Below are 13,162 nucleotides of genomic sequence, written 5' to 3' on the forward strand. Positions count from 1 at the left end.
CCAAGCTAGGTTTGAGGCTTTTTAGTGCTTACAGCACGAGAGGGAGGGAGACTACCTATGGTAAAATCCGGTTGCTAGCAACCACTCGTTGCTGTGACATGCCTTAGTTATGGGTTAATGTGGCTCACCCTGGAAATTGAGATTGTGGGTGGATGGGTGTGCAGTGATGTAACTGGGTGCCCCTCCGAATTTTTCAAGGGTAGATTGAAATCTGAATCCTTTTAGGATCTCCTTCAACAGTATCACCAGCCTTTTGGCATACTGTAGGTACCTGAATGACATGCCCAGCCAGCCACACAAGTTCTGGCCTTCTGCATCCATTGTACGTTGGGAAGAGGAGGAAATGTTACTTTGCTGCAGACCCTTTTAGGAAACGGCTTGTTGAGATTTCCTTCCTCCTAATGCTAAATTGTGAGTGGGGGATGCCACATTTAGCCTGCCAGAGGCCCCTAATGTGGGCCCATCTATATTATAACCTCTACTATGTAGTAGGAGATGTTGTTTATTTGTATTATAATGTGCATAGATGCCACACCAGAGATCAGGGCTCCAGTATGCCAGGCACTGTACAAACACAAAAGGAGACAGAGTCGCTACCCTCAAGAGTTTGCAAATTAAATAGATAGGATGGATGAACGACTCAGGCCCAGCAAGGGGAAGTGTCTTACCCAAGGTTACACACACGTCTGTGGTTGAGCTGAGAATGGAACCCTGGTCTCCAGAGTCCCAGTCTAGTGTCCTAGCCCCTAGACAATGTTGCTTCTACTGGGTTGTTTCTGAACACAGTTACCTTTTGTAGTGCAGATGTAATGTTAACCATGCTAAAGACTTGAGCTGTCCTCAGTTCCAAGATACAGTTGATGTCCCATCTAGGGTTGCCATCCATCCACATTTTACCCAGACAGTCTGGTTTTTGGCTTCTGTGTCCGGGTACCATTTAAGGTTGCCAGGTGCCCGGTTTTCAACAGGAAAGTACGGTCGAAAAGGGGACCTGGCAACCCTAAATGGCATCTAAACCAAAAGTCTGCTTACCATGGGGTGGGGGCAGGCACCAGGTCATTAACCCGCGCCAGCCCCTGCTCAGCTGGGGCTGCCTCCTCCCTGCAGGCAGCCTTCTTGAGACAATCCAGTGATGGGTCGGGAGAGCAGCAAGCAATGAGGGCAGGGCCTTCGGAAGAAGAGGCAGAGCAAGGACAGGGTGTGGGGAAGAAGCGGAGCAGGGCGTGGCCTTGGAGCAAGAGGAGGAGCAGGGGCAGGGCCTTTGAGGGAAGAGGTGAGGCACAGAGCAGGGCCTGGGGGGTCCGGTTATCAGCAATTAGAAAGGTGGCAATCCTAATCCCATCTAGCCTACAAAAGTAATCATGTCATAACCAAGTGCTCTGAAGGTGGGCCCTTAGCAGTAAAAGTGTGGAGCTGGAATGGAAATAGTGTATTAGGAATCAAAAAGGAACAAAACACCTTCCAAAATGTATCAGACCAGCCACTAGCCCCTGGTTGAAGGCTACCCTCCCAGTTCCTTACTTACAGCAGTGACTAAATGCAACACAGATCCTCACATTTACATAATCAGAGTTTACACTGCTTCACGCTCCAGGCTCAGCTGAGGAAAACAAGCCACGCCATCTCACTGTTCGTTTATCCTCCTGAACTCTGTCTTTGAGTGCTTCAGGATAGACACTACAGCAGCTAATAATCTCACAGGGCATGTGCAGGGAACAATTAAAGCTTGTTGTGCCAGTGAGGAGCCCTGTGGTGTGCCAGGATTGGGAGACAGCTGCCCCCATTTTGCTGAGTGCAGCAGCCTCCCGTGCAGCCGGTGGCAGTGAGCGGCAAGCATGTCTCACTGATTGCAGACTCCATGAGTTAACACGTAAAAATCAATGGCTAAATTCAAGCTGGCATTTCTGCGCCTCTTGCTGATGGCAACCATTTTGGTGGAAAGCAACAGCATCCATTGCCTGGATACCACAGGGCTGGGGAGAACAAGGCAGCTGAGACTGTAAACAAGCCTCCATTCAGCTGCATCATGGGATTAGTGAGCAAGGCAAGGCACAGGATTATAACATGACTGTTCAAACGGAGAGCTAGTTGTTAAATAGAAAACCTTTGCACTTGGCATTGGGGTATCTTGAACCCCAACCGCACAGTATGGAGGGATGAATGAACTGCAGTTCCTTCAGGGGCTGCGGGATGGCGCTATGGCTCGTTACAGATGCCACCAGGATGGGTCAGGCAGGACTCTTCCAGCTGCACATGAGAGACTTAAAACTAGGCACTGTCCCTGATGCAGGAGCTTTTCACGGGCCAGAAGGCCTAAGCTGTGGTTTAGTTTGTGAGATACAGCTACCCCTGTGCCCGCACATCAGAAGCTTTCTGTCTCTGCTGCATCTGCCTGCTCTGGAGGCTGTTGCTTATAAAGGAATGTATTGCCAGACTGAAAAGCTTGGAGACCGAACTCCTTTGTTTATCCCTAGAACAGACACAACACAGCAGCAGGGCAAGTTTCTGCCTTGTCGTTTTGCCTGATCTCTCATTGGAGACATCCCTGCTGAGATAAATGGGAAGTTCGGTCTTTGGCATCTCTGCCAAGACTATCCATGGGATCCAATCAGTGCCAGCTGTGATGATACACTCACAACACTTCCATGTTCAAAACACTGCACCAATATGAGCTAATTAACCCTCACAACATCCTTGTGAGTTATGGGCAAGTATCCGGTCCAGTCCCCGTGTTTTAGATGGGGAAACAGACACAGCATTGCCAAACACTCAAAATCATGAGTCCGGGCCCAAACAATTGTGAGATTTTAAACCATATATTTTGGGTTCTTTTATTTGCCTTCTGTTTTTTGAGCCTTTATGAAGCGCTCGAGTCCTGTGTTCAGGGATTTCTCCACAACCGTGAGTCTAGAAACTTATTTTTTTAAAAGTTTCACACACATTCACATGACTCCAAGAGTTGGGGCTTTAAGAAAAATGCAAATAATTATGGGGCTCATGATAAATCAAAGTTGGCAACATTGCAGATGCACAGAAAGAGGAAGCGACTTGCCCAGCAAATCAGTGTTGGGGATGGGATTACAACTTCTAAACAGCTAACTCCCAACCCCATTAATTCTTCCAGACCCTGCCACCTAATAGTGATTGTTTGCTAGACTGAGTCCTCGCAACTCATTTCACATTGGTCACCAAACAGTAACCAGAAGCAGATAACCTCTGATGCCTACCAGCTTGGATTAGATTTGAACTAACAACCCCATCTTTTTGAGCCAACCAGCCTGCCTCTCCTGCCCCCTGAAACCAAGGACCAAATGGAAGACAGTGCCATACATGCAAAAGGCTTTGTTTCCCATTCCCTGAGCCAAGCCAGTCCCTCTAGCCTGGGACTGGATTGAAATCAGTGTTCTAAAAATGAAAAGTCCTGTATCCCATTCCTAAACACTCTCCTCACCTGCCCCTGCTCTCTTCTCATAGGTAAGCGGCAAGTACAACTTGCACAAATCCTCTTAGAGAGAAGGATTCTCTTTGCCCATCCTATCAGCTGAGGGAAGGAGTAACCACGGGTCCAGTTGCACTCAGCGTTAACATAGCATACAGTTTTGTCATTTCATGTATAATAAATAAATGCAAAACCCCAGGCATTTGCTGTGATGCCTCTGAAAATTGTGTGTGTCAATTCCAATGTGCAATCACCATCCTAACACAACTCATATGCTCTTTACAGTTTATGTTTCCATTATCGGGTGAGAAAGTGTGGCTTTGTCTGCAGACCCAGCAGGTAGATTCACTATTCTGTACAGACACCAAGGATTGCGAAAGGCCCTGGCTAAGGATGAGAGTCTATTGTGTGTGGGTGCTGACCTCAAAGCAGAGAATCAGCATACATGCAGAGGTGCTTTTTTTCCTGTCTTTTTTCCTTCCCTTCTAAATTGGCTTGGGGTGAGGTGAAGCTGAAGGGAACCTCGGAAAGGCCAGATCATTGATTGAAAGGAAAAGGCTTGATGGATGGTGAAGAGCTTTCATCAGCAGGATGGGCTGCAACAGGCTCCAGGGAATAGCACTCTGCCTGCACTCTGGCTGTGTGTCTGTCTGTCTCTGATTATTGTGTGTATTTTCATCTCTGCTGTCTCTCTTTCTTAATCTGGGCTCCTCTGTGCCACCAAGATACATAGCTCACTCCATTGTCTGAGAGACTAATTTGCACTGTAAATCTGATCCTTATCTTACATGACAGCTTACTATGGGGCTTACTGCAGTCCTGAAGACAAGCTATCCAGAGACAGCCAGGGAGCTTTAGACAGGTTGACTGGGGTGAAAGATGTGCTCCCACCCTGGCGCAGTCTCATCTGCTCCGGCTCCCCGGTCAGAGCCTGGGTTTTGTCCCTTGCATTTTGCTGTAACCCATTTTAAGAGAGTCAAAAAATAATCCAATCTGAGTTGAAGTTTGTATCACAACACTCTGGTTCCTCATCAGCTCGGGGGGTAGGAAGTCAGAGCTCTGAAATGCTGTTGGAGCGGCCATCAATTTACCAAGGGTGAGGGCTCGACCCTCGCTTCCTGCTGCTCATCGAAGTTAAGCAACACATGAGGGCTAGAATCCAAGTGCTGGCAGCCACTTTAGTCTTGGTGATCTCTGAGTCTGGAATTCCTAGAGCTCGCTACAGCATTGTTGACTTTGTGCCTAGCATAATTAGAAGGATTCGTTGTTCTTGTCTTAACTCCTTAATGCTTCCTGACACTTTCTCCAACACTTTTTAATTCTCTCCAGGCCATGTGGCATCTCAGCGCTTCTCATATGCATGTGCCTCCTCCCTTCTGGTCCCCAGGCTATTCACCTGAAGGCTTCCATATCTCATCTGATCAGTTTGACTCGAGTGTTGATTGGAAATGGGGACAGGACACAAAAACTCCCCCATCGAGGTCCATCACTAAGCCATTATCGTGCAGACCTACCAGAGGGCTTAGTGCCCTGAGCTTCAGCACTGTGATCCCCTCCTGGGACAAGTAGGCTTGTTGCCCTCCAAGTCTAGAGAAGGTGGCACATGTAGTGCACTTCTGAGGGATGATACAGCACAGTGAACACAAGACTCCAGTGATCCCATCCCATCATAGAAAGGTTAATACTTGTGAGACTAAAATGGAACCAGTGCCAACTTTCAACCCTCCCTCAAAATGGACCTGCTCTGAGTTGTGGTTGATTTTCTGTGCTCCTCTTTTTCATACATCCCCGCCTTTCCTAGTCCAAGTGAGAAGCCAAAGCACCAAAACTGCCACACTAGACAGGCTGCATTTTGCGAGGGAAGTAGGTTCAAACTAGACCAAAAATGGAGTCCTGCTATCTTTAACTGCTCCCTGCCCCCACAGGAAGAGAAGGGCTTTCTTACAAAAGCAGAGTGTTGTTCTATGGCAGTGAGCCCACTGGCCTGTTCCTGTAGAACAGGTGGAATTTTAATCACCTGGGACTGTACCAGAAATCATGCAGAGAGCATATTCTAACCCAGTTTTGCAGACTGGTTATGTCAGATAAAGATCTGAATATCAGGGGCTTATCCAAACCCTTTGACACCAACAACTCCTCCTAGCAAATGCACTGCCTCAGGATTTAGCTGCAGGCAACTGACGGTGCCTCCCAAGCAACTTCCATGAAAGCAAGCAGAGCACCCAAAACTGTGTAAATCAAGAAGGCTCCAACATATGCTAAGTAAGAGACCTGATCAGGTGCAGGGACTAATACAATTTTAAAAGCACCTTATGGCTATTTTTTGTAAAAGATCCAGAATCACTCCCTTCTCCACCAAGTGACAGTGGCACAGCCTATTAGCAATTGATCTGATGGGCTGAACTTTAGTCTGCAGGTGTGCTTAGACTATGTGGAACACGCGGGGACCTGTTTAACAGCTGCACTAAGGAGCCCCTTTGTGCCAGGTGCTATGCAAAATATCCCAAGACAGTCTATGCTCCAAATAGCTCACAATTCAAGGGAATGACAAAAAGGAACAGGTGAGCAAAACAAATGTGGATGGAGGTGCAGGGTAGGAAGCAAAATTAACAGTAAATGGAGCAGGATTTGCATAGAAGGCATAACTGTGATATCTCTATCAGCCACAGTGTGCAGCATCTGAAGGCCCTGCCATGCTATTAGCTATTCAGCCTCTGCTTTCTGAAGTTCCCAAGCCCTTCACTTGCTAGCAAAGGAAATGCACTGACAGAATCAATATCAGCCACAATCTACATGGAAATGAAAGTGGGTGGTGACATCAAAAGGGTTTTTCCAAGTAGAATTTCCTGTCGCCTGGAATATTATTAGTATTCCAAGTGGAACACTGTTGACTAGTTGAGCTGAGTTCGTAGATATGGGGGTCCCTCTTGCAGAAGCAGCGATCATTGCAGCATGGTGTGTGTCTGTGAGCATGACCTAATGCATGAGACAGGAAGATCCAAGGGGACAGACCACAGCCAGCTGTTGGTTAGCTACACTAACCTGTTCTTCCCTTGTCCAGCCGCTTGGGTTAGTGCGAGTGAATGGCCTGTAACATCTCGCCATCAGTGACCCATCTAGCCACTCTCAGTCCAGGGATGTAGCTAGGAATGGGAAGCAGCATTTTGCTGGGGATTCCCCTGCTGAATGGCTCTGAGTGGTCTCAGCCTTTTGTTTGTGGCAATGTGTTCCAGGCCAGTTATGTAACTGAGCTTTATTGATCCTTTATAAATCCGTTCTGCACACCATGGGCATTCACCAAGCACTCAGTAAATTCCTCAAGTCTTCTCCCATTATGCACTGGACTGTGTAAATTGTGGTTCCCCAGTAAGTCTCAGCTTTGGTTACTCCAGTGTCCTGGACATTGCAGTGAGTGGGCAGGGGTATTTCTGGGGAAGACTCTCTAGGTATTTGGGTGTGTCTGCCTTTTCCTAATGTGCTCTGGTGGTGAAGAACCCTTCAAAGTTAGAATTGACCAGAGCTACCTAGGAGAAGAGTTTTAGGAGATAATGCATCTAATTGCTTCCCCATTGTCTTTCTCCTTGCAGACTCCAGCAAGGACCATCCACAACAGCAGGCGGGAGTGATCTGGAGAGTGACGGGAGGCCTGTTCAGCATCACTCGGGGAGCTGTGGGGGCAACGTTGGGAGGAGTTGCCTGGGTTGGCAGCAAGAGCCTGGAACTCACCAAAACAGCTGTGACCAGCGTCCCTGCCGCCAGTGTTGGACTGGTAAAGGGCGGTGTCTCAGTGGTGACCAGCGGCGTGGGAGCTGTGGGCAGTGCCGTGGCCAACAAAGTCCCTTTCACCACAAAGAAGAAGGACAAGGCTGACTAACCCTGATAGCAGCTTCCTTACAAAAGATCAGTCCATACGCTCCCTCTCCAAAGCACCTCTTCAGATTGGAAACAGCCGCCTCAGGGAGGGGGCAAAGCACCAGTGCAGACTCCAGCTGCAGCCCGCTCAGCACCACCTGCCTGGCTCAGAGCTCACAGAGTCACTGCAAATTCCTTTCAATCCTATCACCTACTGGGGGCCCGCTCTCCTCCGAGGGCTTTTGAAAGCACAGCTTCTCTACCCTGCAGTTTCCTTCCCCTTTCTTGCTCTCCCGAGCACAGAGGAGTGGGAGTGGGCACTGGGAGATGGCAGGGAGTGGGTGGGAAGAACTGTGCTTCAGCATGAAGCCCACATATGCTCCTAATGTTCCTTTCATTGCATTTAGTTAGGGTCCAGCTTCAGGCTCCTGGGAGGTATTCTTAAGGTTTGCTGGGGGGAAGGAGAGAATTGTTATAAGAAAGTCCCATTACCATGAAGAAGAGATACTGTGGCTAATGAAGGCTTGTTCCTCCCCCAGAGAAATCGAGGGGAGTACCCATATCCCTTTGTCTGTAGGTTTCAGTCCCCAAGCTGGTCCTCCCAGCTCTGCACTCAGGCTAAGTGTGCCCTTGGAAAGGGAACCCTCAGCCCTAGCAGAGCATTTCCCATGGCGATATCACACGAGTATGTTGTACAAACTGGAGCAGATTTCCTAGTTTAGGGGTGAATGGAGGAGGAAATGTCTGTGTCTGTAGCCTGGGGAGAGGGAGTACCAGGTCACCATAGTGCCAGAGTCAGAGGCACCATTGCAACGTTACAGCAAGGAGGCTAAGCCCCTGTAATGTTATAGCAGAAGGCAGCACTGCTGCCATAATATTATGGCAATATGCAGCCAGTGCAGCTTCAACAGTAAGGGGTACCAATGCTTTTGTCACAGGTGATGCAAACTTGGCCTTAATGTAAGCTAGTGCAACCTGCTGAAGTCATTGACATTTCTCCCATGCAAGACAGAGTCAGTTTGGCTTCATGCCTTGCTCACAGTACCGCTCCTCAGCTGCGTTAAAGAACGTACGTTTTAAAGGTGGGGACCCTGATTTGCCTCCACGGGATGTAATGTTAAACCCTGGTAAAGCATGTTCCTGAACCTCATTTGAGTCCTGCAGTAGGGGTTAGCCTACTACACCACTCTTACTATGGCTTGGCACCTCAGAGAACAACTCCCTGAGGTGTAGTGGCATCATTGTGACCACACAAGCCTGCTTTAGAGAGTGATTTCCCTGGATTAGTGAGAGTACACTCCAAAGCAGGTGAGCATAGAGCTAGTGTGCACAATGCATCAGCAATTCGTACACCACACATTACTCATGGGGTTCCAGCCTGCCTCAGTAGAATGAGCATGTGACACTAAATAGTCATCCTGTCTTCTTCAGCTCAGCAGAGACCCAGAAACTAAGCCTGCTCCTGCCTCTCTGTCCTAACTCACTCATAGTGTTCCAGGTGTCACATGATTCTCTCTCTCTCCCTGAGTCCCCTGCAATCCCCAGGATTAATGGGATAAGGAAAGCCCCAGGTTCCAGCATTAACTCTGCCTTTCCTGGCTTTTGTCAGGTTTTTTGCCTAGATTGTTAGGTTTGGGGTACATAGAAAAGTGACGCAGTGTTTGCAATGTATTTTATAAATATGCATCTATATTAGCATGTGTGTATGTAATCTGCAGTACACAGGCATGTTTTCAACCAGGTAAACTAAACTGTGCCATTGCTGCAGACCTGTTTACATATTCATCTTTGGCAGTTTCCAGCATATAGTTTTTTATATAGGGACACTGTCTGAATAAAAATCATGTTTTAGAAGATGTTTTTCCCTGTGTTGCCTAATACTTAGTTTATTAAAACCAAAAGAATGTTAAAAAATCTCCTTTACTTCCCCCCCCCGCCCCGTGCTGTTTGTTTGCTTCTTGCCCTTGGCTCCTTTTGGAAGTTCCTGATCCTAGTCAGTTTCTTTTCCTGGTTCTTGTGCCATAGCACTGATGCTGTGCTTATCTCTGACACCAGGGAGTATTTAAATACAAGAAAAAAACCCTTTTCACTTAATTGTCTAATACCTGTGAATGCCTTTGGATCCTGTACTTTATGAAATCCATCTGTGGGGTAAGATTTGGGTGGATCATGTCCCTTCACTAGACAAACTGCATGTCCAAGTGTCTCTGCATCACCCATATTGTGCCCTTACCCTGCTATTTGCAGTAATAATGAATAGCTGATCGCCACACTATTGCTCTTGGTAGAAAGAAAGTGGCTTAAGCTGCTGCTTTGTTTTTAGAGAGGAAACTGCTTTGTTGGTGTCTTTTCTGGAGACCTTGCTGACACAGTGCTGGGTTTGACTCTGAAGACAGCAACTTCACCAAGCTACCAGGTGTGCTTGTGTGTGTGCGCGTGCGCCTGTACCTTGCTGAAATATTCTTCAGCAGTCAGAGAGTAAGAAGTCTTACTCAGCTCTTCCCATCTACCAAGTGCTCAGCAAAGCATGGTGTCAGCTTGCTCTGTGAATCCACTTGTTCCTCACCCTCCCCTAGTCTTCTCTTACTATGTGGGCTTTCACATGGCATCAGAATCCTGTTCTGACCTCTCAGGTAATAAATGTCCCTAACTAAGCGGTTAGCAAATCTATCCCAACTGAACCATTTGTTGAGCAAGGAGAACAGAAGGCCATCCTCCTCCTCAGCTCCTCCTCCAGCTTCCCTCTAGGGGGTGATGAGAAGAAGATCTAGAAACTCTTAGCGGTCCTCTCTCTCCCCCACTAGCCCTTTGCTATCATTTCTTGCAGAGTGGGGTGGGGTGGAGAGCTCTGCACTACTAGATCCACCTGGAGACACCAATTCCTGGAACTATGTTTGGAATGGCACTAGCAGAACAAGGTGAAAGCACATATTTTCATCCCTGGTGCAACTCCATTGACTTCAGGGGCCTCTTGTGCATACAATGCATGTTCTCATCTTTTCTCCTACCATCCACGTCTTTCTTTCATTCTTTTTTTCTTTTTTAAGTAAATGGAATAAAAATCTCCATTAGCTCAGGAATGGCCACCGCTTGAGTAATAGTTTGTGAAGGTGAAACTAGGAGCAAAAGAAGCTCAAAGCCAGGAGCTGGGGCAACTTCACAGCCAGTTGCTGATGACTTCTTGTCTGTCCTGTGGAGGGCTTGGTGTGAGTGGAAGGCTGGTGAATAAACAGGTATGCTTCAGCTGTGGGTGCTAGAGAATGTGCCCTACATTATGAAGGAGAGAACCATCCATTCACTAGTGATTCCTTTGCCTTCCTATTTCACTTTTCTCTCTTTGTTGTCTTTTCCTTCTCTCATTCTATTTCTTCTTTCACTTGTCTTTCCTTCCCGGGTCAGAACGCCTACTGAATGGGAGCCTCTTGTTAAAAAGCCACCCTTGTGGCCCTGAAACAGGGGAGGGGTAAGGGAGGCTCCGCTCATTCAGACTGTTTCCCTGACTGGGGGAAGCAAGGGAGTACGTTTCCTCAGCTGCTCTCTGTCCAGTCATTCTGCTTGTGGAAATGTCTCTGTTTTGTCTGTGTCCCTTCCTAGGCTGCACCTCCTGTGAGTGGGTATTGTTGTCTCTGTTTCATGGTCCTGAAGTAGCTCTTATAAAATACAGGCTGCGTGTAAATATAGAGACAGAAGTGAAGTGTGGAGCTCCCCGGGGCAGGATGTTGCTGACCACCTCTGGCTCCAGATGTTTCCAACCCCTTGGAGTAAGCCAACTCTATTGAAACATTCACACGCTAAACAACTCCTCCAGCCCCACATCCCAGCCCACACCATCGTGCTAGAGAGAATGTCTGAGGCTTGGAGATATTTTTGTTCTCTATAATTGAAATCTCTTTAATTTGTTTCTGGGTTTGGGATTCTTCTTGGTTTTTTTGCAGTGTGTTTCTGGGAATATTCTCCATCTCTGTATTTCAGTTACAGTAAAATTTGAGGCCAAATACCTCTTTTGGGTCGGTCCTTCTCTCCAGTGGTAGGAAACTAACAAAAATAATACTGTTAAGAAAAGACATTAGAAATTCAGTGGAAACTCAACTGTCATGCCCAGAGTCCATGTGTCAGGGCACCAAACAGTGTTGAATCTCTCTCTCTGCTTACACTAGGACATGGTTTTCAAACGTGATTCCAAAGCCGTTTTGTTCCAGCCACACTAATTGCAATGTCAGACTATTCAAAACCAGTTCAGAGGAAGTACTTAAACCTGGTTCCTAATATTGGTGTAAAATCCTGTGTAGATGGGGCTTTTGTCCCAGGTTTTGTTCAGAGCCTGGTGGGGCATCAAAACTAAACTAAACTCCAAAGGCCACTGTTTCAGGCTCTCGCTACTGGAGAATGAGAGTTTCTGTCTTTAGGACTGGCTGTTTCTTATCAAGATTTACCCAAATGCCCCTCTTCCCAGCTAAAACCTTTCAAAGGTGAGGAGATGGCAAATCCCTTGTTCCACAGCAGCATGCTCATCATCTCTGGAGGACAGGACTGCTTGATTTCTCTATATAGATCTGTGGGCCATAGGGGCCCTGATGAGCTCAGCCCAACGACACCTCTGCAGCCGAACAATACATGGCCCTCTTCCCCCTGCCTATGTTTGGTGTCTAATCTACTAATGAGGGGGTGACCAACAGGCAGTTCCAGGGGCCTAAAGCTCCCCTTATCTCTGTTATGGAGATTCAGCCCACAGAGACAACACATCCCAGGATTAGCTGGGGATGAGGCACTGTAGGCTGGGACCTACCATCTCTGCAAGGCTGCATTCAATCATAGAATATCAGGGTTGGAAGAGACCTCAGGAGGTCATCTAGTCCAACCCCCTGCTCAAAGCAGGACCAATCCCCAACTAAATCATCCCAGCCAGGGCTTTTTCAAGCCTGACCTTAAAAACCTCAAAGGAAGGAGATTCCACCACCTCCCTAGGTAACACATTCCAGTGCTTCACCATCCTCCTAGTGAAAAAGTTTTTCCTAATATCCAACCTAAATCTCCCCCACTGCAATTTGAGACCATTACTCCTTGTTCAGTCATCTGGTACCACTGAGAACAGTCTAGATCCATCCTCTTTGGAACCCCCTTTCAGGTAGTTGAAAGCAGCTATCAAATCCCCCCTCGTTCTTCTCTTCTGCAGACTAAACTACCTGTTGATCCCGATGATCTAGCCAGCTTTTTATCCACCTTATAGTCCATTCATCCAGCCCATACTTCTTTAACTTGCTGGCAAGAATACTGTGGGAGACCGTGTCAAAAGCTTTGCTAAAGTCAAAGAATAACACATCCACTGCATTCCCCTCATCCACAGAGCCAGTTCTCATCATAATCCGTCATTATCTCGTATAAGATGAAGGCAGCTGCAGTCTTGGTGCTCCCAGTAGCTACCAGATGTGGCCCTGGGTTAAGGCTGGCAGTGAGCTAGGGTGAGCTGTGGTAGTGATTGTTGCAGGTCTCTCTCCCATCCCCTCTCACTGAGTCAAGGCTGCCAGTCCCGCTCCCTGCAGCCAGTTCAGGTGATTTATAAGGTGCCACGTGTCTCCCTGCAAACCCTGAGGAGAAGCCACCAAACTCATTTTTCTGCTGACCTTTTACAGCCATTCCCAGTTAAAATGAGTTTTCATCTTCCAGATCGGGCCAGTTTGCAAAATGCAGCCAGCGTGATGAGCTTAGACAGCGGCAGCAGACATTCCTGCCCTTCTAAAGGCCCATAAAGGAGAGTTTAATAGATAATTCATACTGCCTCCCACCCGTTTCCCACTCCTCTTCCTCCCCCTTTCTTGGCTTTTAGGTGAGCAGAAACCAGGCCACTCCTGCTGATGGGTTTTTTTTTCTGTC

The 13,162-nt window shown here is 47.6% G+C and overlaps 1 protein-coding gene across 18 annotated transcripts in view; it reads left to right on the forward strand.

Moving 5' to 3' along the window:
* LOC119857578 (transmembrane protein 263-B-like) overlaps nucleotides 1-9,143 on the forward strand; it is a 312,491-nt gene extending 303,348 nt beyond the window's left edge. For 14 of the 18 annotated variants that reach the window (XM_038406699.2, XM_043515594.1, XM_043515591.1 and 11 more), the window contains one exon: nucleotides 7,027-9,143. In XM_038406699.2, the coding sequence (XP_038262627.1) occupies nucleotides 7,027-7,313 (287 nt within the window). In that variant the 3' untranslated portion in view covers nucleotides 7,314-9,143. Of the gene's footprint in view, nucleotides 1-4,768; nucleotides 5,117-7,026 lie in introns of all 18 variants that reach the window. The other 4 variants (XR_006281802.1, XR_006281803.1, XR_006281804.1 and 1 more) reach the window with 3 other exon arrangements.
* The last annotated feature ends 4,019 nt before the right edge of the window (nucleotides 9,144-13,162 follow it).

The sequence above is a fragment of the Dermochelys coriacea genome, chromosome 6, assembly GCF_009764565.3.
Source record: "Dermochelys coriacea isolate rDerCor1 chromosome 6, rDerCor1.pri.v4, whole genome shotgun sequence".
In the NCBI taxonomy this organism is placed as follows: domain Eukaryota; kingdom Metazoa; phylum Chordata; order Testudines; family Dermochelyidae; genus Dermochelys; species Dermochelys coriacea.